Below are 17093 nucleotides of genomic sequence, written 5' to 3' on the forward strand. Positions count from 1 at the left end.
AGCAAACAGTGGTGTGGTGTGTTTGTTCATGGTGCTGTTGTTTCATAGAATCCATCCTAATATTAATGATCTTATTTGATTTTTACTAGTGTGGGGACAAGCCTGGCCATTTTCCTCATTAAAGTCCTTTCCTGACATAACAAAAATGGAATTTGGTTATAATGGAAACATTGATTGTTGAGAGGAAACACTGTGGTAAAGCAGGGTATATACAAGAAGACATTTCTTTCAAGATATCAAAATATCAGCATATATTTAGTGGAAAATTTAAACTTATTAAAAACATGATATGTCCTTATCATTTTTGAGAACTTATTTTGTCCAGTCACTCCTTCCCAGTGTGTCTGTGTGCACTTTCAGTCTTGTTTTCACGAATAAGACAATGCCGGGTTCATGTGCCTAGGGTTCTTCCCTCTCTCAGCTGTCCATTTCCTGTCCACACTTCATATTTCACTTCTCAGAAAAACAGGAAGAAACTCTTCTCATTTGTATTTAAATTCAAACCAAATTTGATACTTTTAAGGCTATAGGAGCAGAATCAGGCCATTCAGCCTATTGAACCTGTTCTATCATTTTATCTTGGTTGATTAATTATCCCTCTCAACTCCATTTTTTTGCCTTCTTCCTGTAACCTTTGATGCCTTTACTAATCAAGAACCTATCAACCTCTGCTTTAAATATACTCAGTGACTCGACCTCCACAGCCTTTTGTGACAATGATCCTGCAAGTTCATCACCCTCTGGCTAAGGAAATTCCTCCTCATCTTCATTCCAAATAGACATCCCTCTATTCAGAGTCTGTGCCCTCTGGTCCTAGATTCCCCCATTATAGGAAACATCCTTTCCACATCCACCCTATCTAAGCCTTTCAATATTCAATAGGTTTCAATGAGATCCTCCCCCATTCTTCTAAATTCCAGCAAGTACAGGCCTGGAGCCATCAAATAGTCATCATACATTAGCCCTTTCATTCCTGTGATCATTCTCGTGACCCTCCTTGGGATCCTCTCCAATTCCAGCATGTTCTGTTTTGTAGATAAGATTTTGAATAATAGTAAAATAGAAAACACAGAAATCCAGAGGGAATTGTTTATGTTTTTGTGTAACATAAGTTGAGTTTCTCCAGTATTTGTTTGTGACGAACCAGAAGGCTCAGGTAAATGCTGAACTATGACAGGCTACACGATTGAACCTAACTGAAGACAAGATGAAGAATTGCATACATTTATTGATGGGTAACGTGCCATATGCAACACTGGTTGTGAATAGTTTTAGGCATTGCAGAGACAGGAAAGCTCTACAAATCTGCTCAACGCATCATAGGCATCAGCCGACCTGCCATCAAATACATACAGACAGAAAGGTGCCAAAAAAAGAATCAGTAATGTCATGAAGGATCCCACCCACCCTGCTGATGGAGTGTTTGTCCTACTCCCATTAAGGAGGAGGCTACGTAACATTCACACCAGGCCCTCCTGAATCAAAAACAGTTACTTTCCCCAAGCAGTGAGGCTGATCAATACCTTCAGCCACTAACTCACCCTTTCACATATCTTCCCCACCAACACTACTTTATCATTTCCTTTGAGACTCACTTTATGTACTCCTATGCCTAGAGTCACTTTATGGGCATACAATCAATCTAATATATAAGTAACACACACAAAGTCCTGGAGGACTGCAGCAGGTCGGGCAGCATCTATGGAAAAGAGTAACCAGTTGACGTTTTAGGCTGAGACTCTGCTGGACTGAGAAGGAAGGGGGAAGATGCCAGAATCGGAAGGTGGGGGAGGGGAAAGAGGCTAGCTGGAAGATTGTAGGTCAAGCAAGGTGGGTGGGAAAGGTCAAGGGCTGGAGAAGATGGAATCTGATGGGAGAGGAGAGTGGGCCATCCCAGAAGGGGAAGGAGGAGCTCCTGCTGTGTGTTGCTTTGGATTCCCGCATCTTCAGACTTTCTCTTGTTTATTGTACCTGTTTACAGTTATTGTGCTTTTTTTATTGTGTTATCTTACTGTTTATTTTTGCTGCATCTGATCAGATGTGTGTTGCTTGGATTTCCAGCATCTGCAGATTTTCTTTTGTTTGTGATTCGCTATCACCAGACACATTTTCCCATTCAGATGAAAAATATCCGCGACCCCCCTCCCCCAAGTGTATTTGATTAATAATAAATACAGCAAATAAAATATACATACTGACAGAAAACCACTAGGCCAAAGAGTTCAATACATCGAGATCACTAATATTTCATGCTTAACATTAGCGCTAGTGAAGTGCTTGAGAGAGTGTCCAGTGGTGACAACGCTCTGGGCTGCGGCCCTTTCCCAATGATGTGTGGCGGGTGCCCCGAGCTTCAGGGCGCCCACGACACGTGCCCCTGCCCTCGCGTTTGGGTGCAGCTATCCTGCACTGGAGGACCACCCCACCAACACTATATCAGCAGACTAAAGGGCGCCTTTCACTGCGTTGACCTGGATTTTTCTCAGCATCTGTCTGGGACTCGGTGAGATGGGCATGCTTCCTTTCCTGAAAGCTGGAGATTGCTCGACACAGACCCTGCTGTAACCAGGACAATCACACACACACACACACACACAAATGCCACTATTACCTACAACACAAGAACAACAAAACAGTGCCCAGCTTCACGCGGGTTCTGGATTAAAATTTAAAAATGTAAAATATAAACATAACATTTCAAGCAAGTGAGTTTATCAGATTTTGATTTAGTAAATGTTGCAGCCGAACTCTGCGCTGTTTCAGTGTCAGATTTCCCGCAGTTCACACTCGGAACTTGTGGCTCCATTGGGAAGATTCTTGTTCATGGCACTCTGATCCCATTTCAGATCTCTATTCTACACTGTCCACGGGGATATACAGTACGAGCTACAATGCGGACAAGAGACACCTCCGTTTTGGCTACTGACTTGCTTATTTTGGTTACAGTATTTCAGGTTCGGTCTCATCAAAGTACGATCACGTGATTTGGGCGAGCCTTCTGAGTGGCTGGAGGGGCACGACGTCAGCGCTTCTGCTGCCTGGGTGGGCTCCACTCGGGAAGTTTTCGGTGAGCGGAGAGCGGAGCTGGGAGCTGGGAGCTGGGAGTTGAGGCCGGGATCTGGGCGGGATGTGGCACCGCCGCGGCTCTGTTACTGAGGAAGGTGTCTGAGCACGGGAGCTGTCAATAATACAGCCACTCCTCTTCCCCTTCCCCCCGCTGATTTTATCCACGGCACGGATGGCAGCGTTTCCTGAAGTACGAGGTCTACCCACCGATGAGGTAATCCCACCTTCTGTTAGTTGAACGCCCCAGAGAGCCGGGAGATGGTGGTAAATTTGTCACATTGCCGGCCACGCCGGGAGAGTGGAAGCCCCTGGCTGACCCCCGTGGGAACTGCTTGTTCTGGGGTCAGTGTGGCGACAGGGGCCGGAGCCCGATCTCTCTCCTGTGGAGATGGGAGGGACAGCGGGTTTAGGCCTATATGAGATGACATGTTTATCACCTCCTCCGTACTGAGGTTAGACAGTTTTAGACCCACAGCGAACGCCCCACTACCCGATGGAGCGCGACCGCCGCCGCCCACCTGCCTCACGTTCGCTTACTAACCCGCGTGATTGTGGTTTGCAGGACGGATCTCGGATTCTACGAGTGAAGATTTTAGCTGGAATTGGCCTGGCGAAGAAGGATATTTTGGGAGCCAGGTAGGTGTATTGAGGGCACTGGAACCCGTTTTATGACTGGGGCCAAGCAGCTGAAAACTCCGCATTTAATTTCTCTGTGATGAAAAACTGGGGCGAGGTGTTTCTGAAAATGAAACCATAGAACTAGTAAACCCTTGTCATTTTAAAACAAGGGAAACATGCCAAGATTAGAGAAGTGGACTGAGAGAGTAGTTGTTCCCATTTCTTATTGATGGTCCAGAGTCCCTGATTTAAATTCTACGATAACAGTTGTGGAACTTGTACTCAGTTGATAATGTTGAGTGAGTGTGTGTGTGTGTGTTTATGGGGGGTTGGGGTGGTGTGATTCTTTCAGAAATGGTGATGACAAAAACCTTTGGATTGTGATAAAGCCTCCTCTGCTTTGCTAATATCCTGAGGAGGGAATCGAAGACTAGCTGATGTATGAGTCCAGACCCATCCCACGTGCTTTACTCTGAAGTGGCCCAGTAATTCACTCAGTTGCACCATTACTGTTGATGTTAAACTTGATGGACCATCTGGCCTCGACCCAGCCACTGAATTCAGCTACACTATATTCCTCCTAGCTTATTCCGTCTTGCAAACATCTAGGGGCTGGTGTCTAAAGTGGAAGAGCTCTGCCGTGAACTAGTCAATAACATCCTGGCGTGGTCATTGTTAGAGACAATGTACCAGACTCTTCTCTCACTCGATTCTTAAGCCATAGGATCAATATGAATTCAATGAAATGTATACACTAGAATGCATATTGGGAGCAGTACCAGGCATACCCAAAGTGATGGGTGCCAGTCTATTGAAACAGTACCAGGCACACCCAAATTGATGGGTGCCAGCTGAATGAAACAGTACCAGGCATACCCAGTGATCTGTGCCAGCCTAGAGAAGCTGCAGTAGAGAACTGAGTGTGCTAGGCAGCACAAAATAGAGTGATCTTGCAACTAATGACACAAATAGAAATTGTGCAGTCTTTCCTCATCCAATCATGAATAATGATGGACAATTAAACACCTAATGGGAGTGGAGGGGGCTTATGATGCTTTCCCATCCTTAACAATGATGGGGACCAGAGCAGACAAATTTGTAGCCATGTTCAGCTAGTTGTGCTGAGTACCTCAGTATCCACCTAAATATCCTGACTATCACGGAAGCCTATCTCTATCTAATGTGATTCTCAGCAAATGATACTAAGACACAAAAAATGTATAGAGCAAAGGCACAGTCAGTGCAGAGCAGAAAGTTTCATAACCAGCTGTACTTTTGAGTCTATTCCAGTCCAGTTAGAACACTGCTATCTATATGGTAGTGCGAAAAATACCTAGATGTGCCCTACAAAACGCAGGGTGAATTTATTCCAGGTGATTAATACCCAGTCAGTCCACTCTTATTCATCAACAAAATGGGGGAATGTTTCTGCAGCAGTGCAGTAAGTAGCACTTTCTCACCAGTAAGCTCTTCTCTGATCCCCAGTTTGGGCTTTGCTTGGTTTCTGATCTCATCAATCTGTGGTTCAACCCTAGAGCGAGGGCTGAATATGGTAGATGAGGTGAGAGTTACCATCCTAAACATCAAGATAACACAATGTGGCACAAAGCTGCCTTGTGGAATAAAAGTAAATGGGTATGAAATGGAGAACACTCTAATGTCTGGAGTAATACTCTGGAGAAAATAAAATAGTTATGCTCCAGATGGTAATCACCTAGTCTTAGCATATTTTTTGTTCTAATTGTTCTTTCTTGGAAAAACTGGGTATAACTTGTTTTCCTTGTGAATGCTGCTTATGTGATGCTGCTGTACATAAGCTTTTTGTTGCACCAGTGTACACCTGTACTTGTGTCAGTGGCAATAAACTCCACTTTGACTTTGGAGTTTCACTGTCCAGTTTCACTGTATTGACTCTCTTCAGCTGTTTTTTCATTAGCTTTCCTTCCATCAAATACTAGTCCCCTGTCATTGCACAATCTTAATCCTGGCATTCCATACGCTTCTTCAACACTGTATCTTCACTAGGGCTATGGTAATTCAATAAAACAGCTTAACACTACTTTCTTAAGTAAATACTAGGTAGATAATTCTGACTTTGCCAGCAACAACCAGACCCTGAAAAGTTTTTTTTAAATAAAAATTTTGGGCCATTTTTGATTGTTGCCCTTTGAGTACTAGAATTAGCTATAAACATTATTATTCCACAATGTTTTGATAACACATTAATATCACAGCATTGACTCTATATGTCTCTTCCTATTCTGTGAGAATCTGAGGCACAACATTTTTTAAATATGTGGGTGAGCCAGTTCATTTGATTAGTCATTGTGAGCCATCCTTTACTGGCAAGTTTGCCGGAAACATTAAAGAAAAGAACAACTCATTATATTTTAAGCTATTCTAGATGCCATAGATAGAAATGGATGCTTTCTTAAACTCATTCTAGACTGGCATTGTGCAGATGTAAATATAGTGAAGCTTCAGCTATGTTTTTCAATCAAAGGGACCTAGACTACATGATGCTCGGCAGATTCCTGGGATTGAAACTCCCCTCCACATTGTCCGTTCCAGTACTACAGGGTTGTATGTGAATATAGCCTGCCTGATGTTAGGGAAGAACTGGTATAAACCTGATTGCCCTGATTCAGTGCAGTAATAATTGAATGATTTGTTATTAAGTTGGAAGCAAACATCTGAACTGTTCCTTTTATATTTATTGAGAAAGGCTTTCTGTTCTCTACATTCCAGAGCTGAATCAGGTGAAGAAATTACCAGATTGTATATTTGAATTTGATTTTTTCAAAATTCTTTCATTGACTCCTTTGTCATTTTATCCTTATAAAAATTAACACTAAGGTGTTGATATCCACTACCCAACTGTTCAGAAAAGCTGATGATTTGGCATTTGGTTCACCAGGTGCAAATTCCAGCAGACTCTTTCAACTGTTTACTCTTTTCCATATAGATGTTGCCTTGCCTGCTGAGTTCCTCCAGCATTTTGTGTGTGACTCTTTCAATGTGCCTGGCTACATGGACAATTTGTTATTCTGCTGTGTAACTGGTAGATAAAAAAAGTGAATTGAAAGTGTGTTGGCATGTGTGAATAATAACCAATCATCTGGAAAATCTGCCAGACTGACACTACAAAAGTCCTGGGAATACCAGAATATTGGAGTTTTACTGCACTGGAAATAGTGGGCTGGTTCAGTCTCTTAGCTAATCTTAATATGTGAACCATATTTGTTAGTGATTTTTATATTGGCTGGTCATTCCCTGTGTCTTAATGCGGAGTAAATTGTAAGCTGAATATGCTTCTGTCAGATCTGACCACTTCAGATGAACACAGACTTTGGATCATCCAGATCTATCCTAGAGTTACAAGAGATTCCACAGATGCTGGAATAGAGGTATGGGGAGTCAGATGAAATGGGTGGCCACTGGGAGATCCTGACTGCTGTGGAAACACAGCAAAGGTGCTGGACGAAGTGGTTTCCCCATCTGTGTCAGATCTCACCGATTACAGAGGAGGCTGCACCAGCAGTACCGGATACAGGAAATGTTCCTGACAGACCTACAGCGTATACACCATCTCACCTGGAAGGACTGTTTAGGGCAACTCAACTTCCCATTCCCACACTGACGTGTCTGTTCATGGCTAAATGCAGGTTGGAGGGGCAACCTATTCTGTCTGTGTGATCTTCAACCTGATGTAATGAACATTGATTTCTCAGGCTTCTGCCAACCACTTCCCTCTATTCTCCCCACTCCCTTGTTTTCCTTCATTCTGGTAGTCCTCTCATCCCTTCTCATTCCTTCCCCCATCCTCATGACCTGCCTATCACCTCCCTCCAGTTCCTCGCCTCCTTCTCTTTATTCCATGTCCACACCACAAAGTGATCTCAGGCAACAGACTAAAATGAATATCACAGTTATCAAGAACATAGCCACCTCCCCCCCCCCCCCCCCCCCCCCCGCCGCCATTGCCCACTGTACAATGGAACTACCCCAACCTCCCATAAGGGAATAGAGCCAGGCAGTGACCAGGTCCAATGTAACTCCTGCACAATCTTTTTGACCTTATTGGCTTGTAGCTGGATCAGGGATTTGGTTCCAACACTCCTAGCTGATGATGGAGCAAGTACCAACCTCCTTATTCCAATGCCAACTAGCTCCGAAGTGCCACAGTACAAATTGTCTCCATCTCAACTGTTATACTCTCAATGGCCTGGCTTATTTCATGTAATGCCTGGGCCATCTCATTGGTCAATCTTTCCATGGCAGAAGCCATATTAATACTTTCTTGCAAGTCTCCAAAAGGGGGTTGCAATAATCCAAAAGCTTTCAGCCTCAGTGGTAGCTCTGTACAGCTGGGTGTGGAGAAATTGACCATAGATGGTGCATATGTGGTATTACATAGACAAATAGCAACAGCTTTCCATTCTGTAGGCAACCATGGGTATGCCTTGATTCTGCACACTATGTCCCAGTGAGTGTAAGGGATGGTGTAGTAGCTTTTGTGTTATTAAATCTACTGTGCTGTTTCCCCAATGTGGTATCTTTCTGAGGGTGGTGGATGGAGATACATCTCTACCAAAGGAGGTGAAAGGCACTCCTTCCCTCTGCCTGCCTACAGGTCTCTCTTTGGCGAGGTGTAGCACCTGCTTAGCCCTCTGATCTGGGTCGCATGAAGCCAAGGGAGCAGGTGGTGGATGGTGGTGCATCTCACAAGTCCTGGTTATTTGACCACTGACACCTGGCAAACAGTCTCCGAAGAGTATTGATAATGGCTGTGGACACCCATCTTGTAAAGACACTGCCCAGAAGAAGGCAATAGCAAATCACTTCTGTAGATAAATTTGCCAAGAACAATCATGGTCGTGGAAAGACCATGGTTGCCTACGTCATACAACAGCACATAACAAATGAATGGTACCAATCTGTTGGAAGATACATTCTTCACCACTCCATCACCCTATCAAAGGTAGGGAGGGTGGTAACAAGGTGCAGTTGTATGAGGGTAAATACCATCCATTGAAGCCACTGCCAACATGGTGTATATCCCCCTTCAGAATGTAATTCAATCCCCTTACCTTGCTCTCTAAAACCATCAGTTTTCGGCATCACTGTACAGGTTTCCCCCGCCATCTGAAGGTAGAACGTTCCTATGAAATGGTTCATAAGCCGAAATGTCGTAAAGCGATGAAGCAATTACCATTTATTTATATGGGAAAATTTTGTGAGCGTTCGCAGACCAAAGAATAACCTACCAAATCATGCCAAATAACACATAAAACCTAAAATAACAGTAACATATAGTAAAAGCAGGAATGATATGATAAATACACAGCCTATATAAAGTAGAAATACTTTTCCACGATCATTACTGAACTGTTCTCCGTAGCGAAAATCTTACGCAAGCGCTGTCGGCAGAAAATCTCACGCAAGCGCTGTTGGCAAGAGCACTCTCTCCAGTGACCTTTAAGCTATGAAGCTGCCAAATCATACCAAATAACACGTAAAAATACACAGCCTATATAAAGTAGAAATAATGTATGTACAGTGTAGTATCACTTACTGGAATCGGGAAGACAGCTTGCCAAGCACACTGATGATGGTATGTTAGACTGAGTCATTGCAGGTTGGGATGGTGCAGTGGCCCCCACCCTCCAGGCCGCCGAGTGATACATTGTCGCAAAGCATGCAGCAATGCAGCGGTAGCCGGGAGGCACACAGCACATCTTTAAAAATAAAGCCAAAATAAACAAACTAATTAATTAGGTGCCGCCCGACACTTAATTGTCGGCCCAGATCAGTGCCGATTTCCGATTGCGTCATCTCTGACCTGGGCCGATAATTACATGTCGGTGGCACCTAATTAGTTAGCATGTTTATTTTGGCTTTTTTCTTAAAGATGTGCTGTGTGCCTCCCAGCTACCATTGCATTCTCCGCGAATCAGTATCTGTCCGTGGCCTGGGGGTTGGGGTGGTGGGACACTGGGTATCATCTCGTCATCGTTTGTTTCCATTAGAGCAGGCAGCTCATCTTCTATCTCTGCCCGCCTCGATGTCGAAGGTCGAGGTTCATCATCTGCTGTGGCTGATGTGGAAGGCTTGCTTGACTGCTGAGCCTCGCGCATTTTTCTATCACACAGTTCTTTGTAAGGACTCAAACCATCCTGCAAATATCTCCTAAACCGACGTACCCTTTCAAAATTAAAGTCGTGCTTTATCATTACTCATTCGGTTTCAATTGTTATCCTTTTTTCTTCCAATTGCATCAGCTCTTCATCTGTCAGTTCTTGGTCATGGGATGCCAAAACCTCTTCAACATCATCTTCGTCAGCTTCCACAAGCCAAACTCACGTTGTCCTTACTTTGTTCACCACGATCAAAATGCTTAATTATGTTTAGTTTTACGCTAAGTGTAACACCCTTACGAGCTCTTTCAGGCTTTTCCGATACCTTAGAACTCATCTTGCAAACGGCTGCTCACAAGCTCGTGTTTAAGCGATGCTGGCGAGAATCCAGGGGAGAGCGGCTGCTCGGGGCGTGCACTGCCTTTTATCGCGCACTGCTTTTTTTTTCGTAACAGTGAAAACACCTGAAAGCGAAAGCAGGGTACTAATGTAGGTCTTTCGTAACAGTGAGGTTTCGTAAAGCGAACGTTCGAAAAGCGGGGGATACCTGTATTTCCCTCCCGATCACTAAGTAGTTTAGTGCTTTTTTAGTCTTGTTGAAGGGCTGTAAGCTTCCATTGCTGGGAAAGCTAAAGGGATGGAACTATGTGAGCACCTCCTCCTGAATGTGTGAGTCTGCTGACAACTTAATTCATTGGAATGCAGACCATATCCATAACTAAGATGTAAAAGGTGTCGTAATGGTGCACTTGAGTGAAGGAAAATCACACGGTGTATCCACAATCTAAAACGCATTATAACTGCTTAAGACTTCAAAGGCAGTGGGTTAATCCTTATCTTCAAGATCTTCTTTGCCAGTTCCCTGGTCTGGAGGCACGGCAGGTTTGACATGTGATGCATGCATCCAAGGCAGCTTCACCTGGACCTTTAATGCAGTATGTGTAGTCAGTAACACTTGGTGTGAACCTTCCCACCAGCACTCTGAGCAATTTCTCTGTTGATAGGACTTCACGAATACCCAACCTCCCACTAGAAAGTATGGCACTCCGGAGTCGTAATGATCTTCTTGGACTTCAAACTGGAAATGTTGCTGGAAGTGTTTAAGTAACACATGTCAAAGTTGCTGGTGAATGCAGCAGGCCAGGCAGCATCTCTAGGAAGAGGTACAGTCGACGTTTCAGGCCGAGACCCTTCGTCAGGACTAACTGAAAGAAGAGTTAGTAACTAGAGATGCTGCCTGGCCTGCTGAGTTCACCAGCAACTTTGATGTGTGTTGCTTGAATTTCCAGCATCTGCAGAATTCCTGTTGTTTGCGTTTTGGAAATGTTTAAGTGTTGTGTTAGCACTGCATAATACTTTAGCACGCTTTCACTCATGGACGTCTATTTATTTAACCAAAAGGCGAGGAGTAACTACCGAGTGCATGGGTACGGGCAGGGTAAGTGATGCTTGTACTGTAAGGCGTTTGTTAACTCTTCTGTCACTTTACCCATAAGGTGAGGACCACCATCATATGAGATCTTCTTAGCGATTCCAACCTAGAAAAAAATCCCACAGTAAAAGTTCAGGAACTATTACAGCGTCATTTCTATGAGTTGGATTTGCTTCCAACCAATGAGAAAACAAACATATATTAACAAGTGCAAAGTTAAAACATGTTTCATAGGTTTCCCTCCTTTTCAGCACAGTAACACTGTATTCCAGCTCTGCTGTCCTTACTACTAGGTCCTTGGAACTTCTCATCCCCCTGATTTACGGCTACTGCTTGTCTGATACCAAGTTACAAATGAAAAAGAGCTTCTAATATCACAGTAGGATCAAAGCCACAATAGGGTGCAGTGGGTTAGTGGTTACAGACACTATTGTTGAGAGGCATGAAATACAGGTTGTAATCCTGGCACGATGAACGATGACTGGGCAATTTAATATGGAGCAATTACATGGATCGGGAATAAAATGCTTGTATTGGTAATAGTAGCTATAAAGCTGACATGTCATGAAAATTCAGTGTCCTACCTGAAGACTCGCCTAAATGTGTTTTGAAATCCATGACAATGTAGATAACAGGTAAATGCCCATTGAAGTGCGTCAGGAGTGGTTTGGAGTTGGTGATACGTGCTGGACAGTGTTGTGCATGGCCCTAGAATGTAAAATAAAATCACGGCACAAGCTCAGTCTAGCTAGTCTACACAGGCCCTGCTGGTGAGTCCTTGGTGTGGCAGAATCTCCGGCAGTGTACTGAAGGAGCCCTATGCAGAATGCCCTTGGCTGACTGGCAGGATTCATTCAGCTTTGGCAAACATTAATGTTTGAATAGATCTCTCACTCTTTCTGGCATTCAGAGGTTTCTAATGATTTTTAAATGTGGAATAGTTCATTGTAGAAATTTATTAAATATTCCAACTAGAAATATATTTGGCTAAACACATTTTAAAAAGTTCCAGGGGATTATATAAATTAATCAGTACATTTCTTTCTCAATTTTTTTTGTTCTGTGAACTTTTATAGAATTTTGGACATTAAAGGGATCAAGAAAGTGGGTTGACAGGGAAAGTGAACTTTTGGTAAACAACATTACGGAACACGCCCTGCTTGTACTGATAGAGCAGGCTGAAGGGATTACTTCCACCTTCTTAACTCTTCCTATTACATCTGTGTTTATGAAAGACAAACAAGTCACTCAGTTTGACCTTTATTGGACTGCAGGATGGTTTGTGCAAGTCAAGTCAAGTTGCTTTTATTGTCATTTCAACCATAACACAGTAAAAATGAAACGACATTCCTCTAGGACCATGGTGCTACCTGAAACAACACAAAACTATATTAGACTTCGGGCCTACATGGGACTACATAAAGTGCACAAAACAGTGCAAGACAGTACAATAATTAATAAACAAGACAATAGGCACAGTAAAGAACAAATTACAATATAATTGATGTAAATGTAAACAATGTTTTAACAGGAATTGAGAAAGAAATGAGCAAAAATTGCAAAGGGAGTGGAGTGGTGTTCAGTTGAGTGTGTGTGTGTGTAGGTAGGTTGGGGTCAGACTAGACTCTGGGTATTGAGGAGTCTGATGGCTTGGGGGAAGAAACTGTTACATAGCCTGGTCGTTAGAGCCCGAATAATTCAGTACCTTTTGCCAGATGGTAGGAGGGAGAAGAGTTTGTATGAGGGGTGCGTGGAGTCCTTCACAATGCTGTTAGCTTTGCGGATGTAACGTGTGGTGTAAATGTCTGTAATGGCGGGAAGAGAGACGCCGATGATCCCTTTAGCTGACCTCACTATCCGCTGCAGGGTCTTGCGATCCGACAGGGTGCAATTTCCGAACCAAGCTGTAATGCAGCCACTCAGGATACTCTCGATACATCCTCTGTAGAATGTGGTGAGGATGGGGATGGAAGATGGACTTTTTCTCAGCCTTCGCAGAAAGTAGAGATGCTGCTGGGCTTTCTTGGCTATGGAGCTGGTGTTGAGGGACCAGGTGAGATTCTCCGCCAGGTGAACACCAAGAAATTTGGTGCAAGTTGCAGCTAGCTTTCCAGGAGCTTGCTAACAGCGTTTCCATGAGATGCCAACATCTTTAGTGCTGCTGTCTGATTCTCTGGGTGTGTGTATTGCATCTGTACCATTTGATGCCCTGGGGGTGCTTATAATTAAAAAAAAAAGTTGCAGCAAATTCCTGTGACGGAGCGCAAAGAAACCAGAAGATGCCATGAAATAGTTCTGTGTTTGAACCAGGATTTCATAGAATTGTGACACCTCAGGCAGATCTGTTTGGTGAATTTTCTCTTTCCTCTATTGTAAAATATAAGAGTCATAGGTCACGGGAAGAGGTCATTTGGCCCATCATTTCTATACCAACCCATGGCCATCATTTGTATTTATCCTACATTCCAGCACTTCGTCCTTAGCATACTATTCCAAAGTGATTTCTGTGCTTGTCTTGGCACTTCTAAAACATTGTCAGTGACTTTGCTTCCACTACTCTCTCCGACAGGTATTTGCCACTCTCTGGGTGAAAAGAATCCCTAACCAGTACCCCCACATCTATTGCCTTTGGCACAAGTCTTCCAGTTTTATTCACCTCTGATAAGGGGAAAGGTTTGCTGTGGTGTATTTGATTTATACCCCCATAATTTTATATGGCTCAGTCATGTGAACCCTTAACCTTTTCAACTTAAGTGAAAACAGATCCAGTCTCTCCTCCTCATAACTGAACAGCTCCATCCTGGTGAATCTCTTCTGCACTCTCCCCTGCACTATCATATCTTTCCTATCATGTGCTGACTCAAACTGCATGCAGTACTCCAGCGTAGGTCTGAACAATGTTTTTATAACGTGGCAGGAACTTACCATTAATGGTGTATGTTGTAGCTTTGTTAGTACTCTCAAGATGCATCACCTCACATTTATCTGGATTAAACTTCATCTACTACTTTTCAGTCCACTTCAACACATTGATATCACATTATAGACCAAGACTACCCTTCACACTCAAGAACTTGATCAATCTTTGTATCATCTGTGAACTTACTGATTGTGCTTCCTACATCCATGTCGTTCGTGTTTATTACAAACAGTGAGAGTCTCAGCACTGGTCCCTGAGGAACGTCAATCACCCAAACAACCCACCTCCATCACCCACTGTCTCCTACTGGAAACAGTTCTCAATGCTGACTGTCTTTGATCATTCCCTGCCTTTCCAAATTATTAGGCCTGTCCCTCCAGAATTGTTTCTAATAACTTCCCCATTGCAGATATGGGGCTCACAAGTCAATAATTACCAAGCTTTTCTCTACTGCCATTCTTTAAACGGGGGACCACATTTACCGTTTTCTTAATATCTGGTATCTCATTTATGGCCAGTGAAGATTTCAAAGCCTCAGTCAGAACCACTGCATTCTTTCGCCTCTCATAAATGCCACCTGGCCCCAAGGATTTTATCCACCTGTAAGTTAGCAAAGGTATTGAGTGCCTTCTTATTTTCGAAAACTTGTATACGTGTCCCCCGCCTTTCGAATGTTTGCTTTACGAAACCTCACTGTTATGAAAGACCTACATTAGTTCCCTGTTTTCGCTAACAGAAGGTGTTTTCACTGTTACGAAAAAAGGCAGTGCACGATAAAAGGCAGCACGCGCCCCGAGCAGCCAAGCTCCTACCCCAGAACCACATTCTAGCCGGCATTGCTTAAACACGTGCCTGTGAGCAGCCATTTGCAAGATGAGTTCTAAGGTATCGGAAAAGCCTAAAAGAGCTCGTAAGGGTGTTACACTTAGTGTAAAGCTAGACATAATTAAGCGTTTCGATCATGGTGAACGAAGTAAGGACAAAGTGAGTGTGGCTTGTGGAAGTTGACGAAGATGATGTTGAAGAGGTTTTGGCATCCCATGACCAAGAGCTGATAGATGAAGAGCTGATGCAATTGGAAGAGGAAAGGATAACAATCGAAACCGAATGCAGTAGCGAACGGACCAAAAGTGAAGTCCTCCAGGAACTGAATGTAAAGCAACTGCGTGAGATTTTCGCTGCAATGATAAAGTACGACTTTAATTTTGAAAGGTACGTAGCTTTAGGGCATATTTGCAGGATGGTTTGAGTGCTTACAAAGAGCTGTATGATAGAGAAATGCGCGAGGCTAAGCAGTCAAGCAAGCCTTCCACATCAGCCACAGCAAACGACAAACCTCGACCTGCGACAAGCTCTGCGCTGATGCCTGCTCCAGGCTCTGTGTCTGAGGGCTCTGCGCTGAGGCCTGCTCCAGGCTCTGTGTCTGAGGGCTCTGTGCTGTGGTCTGCTCCAGGCTCTGTGTCTGAGGGTTCTGCGCTGTGGCCTGTTTCAGGCTCTGTGTCTGAGGGCTCTGCGCTGATGCCTGTTCCAGGCTCTGTGTCTGAGGTTCTGCGCTGGGGCCTGTTCCAGGCTCTGTGTCTGAGGTTCTGCGCTGGGGCCTGTTCCAGGCTCTGTGACTGAGGGCTCTGTGCTGTGGTCTGCTCCAGGCTCTGTGTCTGAGGGCTCTGTGACATTTACTCGGTTCTGCGCTGAGGCCTGCTCCAGGCTCTGTGTCTGAGGTTCTGCGCTGAGGCCTGTTCCAGGCTCTGTGACTGAGGGCTCTGTGCTGTGGTCTGCTCCAGGCTCTGTGTCTGAGGTTCTGCGCTGAGGCCTGCTCCAGGCTCTGTGACTGAGGGCTCTGTGCTGAGGCCAGCTCCAGGCTCTGTGTCTGAGGGCTCAGCGCTGAGGCCTGTTCCAGGCTCTGTGACTGAGGGCTCTGTGCTGTGGTCTGCTCCAGGCTCTGTGTCTGAGGTTCTGCGCTGAGGCCTGCTCCAGGCTCTGTGTCTGAGGGCTCTGCACTGAGGCCAGCTCCAGGCTCTGTGTCTGAGGGCTCAGTGCTGAGGCCTGTTCCAGGCTCTGTGACTGAGGGTTCTGTGATGTGGTCTGCTCCAGGCTCTGTGTCTGAGGTTCTGCGCTGAGGCCAGCTCCAGGCTCTGTGTCTGAGGTTCTGCGCTGAGGCCTGTTCCAGGCTCTGTGTCTGAGGGCTCTGTGATGTGGTCTGCTCCAGGCTCTGTGTCTGAGGTTCTGCGCTGAGGTCTGCTCCAGGCTCTGTGTCTGAGGTTCTGCGCTGAGGCCTGTTCCAGGCTCTGTGTCTGAGGGCTCTGCACTGAGGCCAGCTCCAGGCTCTGTGTCTGAGGGCTCTGTGCTGTGGCCTGCTCCATCTGGCTCTGGGTGTCGTGTCTGTGTACTCACTTTTGTTCTGAATGTTACTTGCTTACTTTTATCTTCTGCATTTTAAAAATCTTTTTATCTTTTCCTCTGCACATTTTTTTTTTTGGTCTTTTTTTAATAGATTCGTTTGGGTTTCTTTGTTCTGTGGCGACCTATAAGAATGTGCATCACAAGGTTGTATAATGTATGCATTCTTTAAAAATAAATGTACTTTGAACTTTGAACTTGGGTGCCCTTGTGCAGGATTCCCTAAAGGGTAATCTGCAGATTGAGTCAGTGGCAAGAAAAGCAAATACAGTGTTAGAATTAATTTTATGAGGGCTAGAATATACAGTACTTGAAGAAGTATTCAGCCCCCAACCCTTTGTTCACATAAGTGAGTATTGCAGCCAGGGATTTTGATCAATACAACTGAGAATTTGTATTTGTGAATCACATGCTCTTTTAATCACTGTAGACCCCCCCCCCCAAAAAAAAAGAAAAATGTAAAGCAGGATAATCTAAACATTCAAAAAACTGAGTGGTGGGTGTATGAAATGCACTGCCAACG

The 17093-nt window shown here is 44.4% G+C and overlaps 1 protein-coding gene across 2 annotated transcripts in view; it reads left to right on the plus strand.

Annotated features, from left to right (window-relative positions):
- Window positions 1–3046: 3046 nt before the first annotated feature.
- LOC140209868 (E3 ubiquitin-protein ligase NEDD4-like) overlaps window positions 3047–17093 on the plus strand; it is a 225586-nt gene continuing 211539 nt past the window's right edge. For both annotated transcript variants that reach the window (XM_072278462.1, XM_072278463.1), the window contains exons 1-2: window positions 3047–3280; window positions 3629–3702. In XM_072278462.1, the coding sequence (XP_072134563.1) occupies window positions 3239–3280; window positions 3629–3702 (116 nt within the window). In that variant the 5' untranslated portion in view covers window positions 3047–3238. The remainder of the gene's footprint in view (window positions 3281–3628; window positions 3703–17093) is intronic.

This window comes from Mobula birostris, chromosome 14, assembly GCF_030028105.1.
Source record: "Mobula birostris isolate sMobBir1 chromosome 14, sMobBir1.hap1, whole genome shotgun sequence".
Taxonomy (NCBI): Eukaryota; Metazoa; Chordata; class Chondrichthyes; order Myliobatiformes; family Myliobatidae; genus Mobula; species Mobula birostris.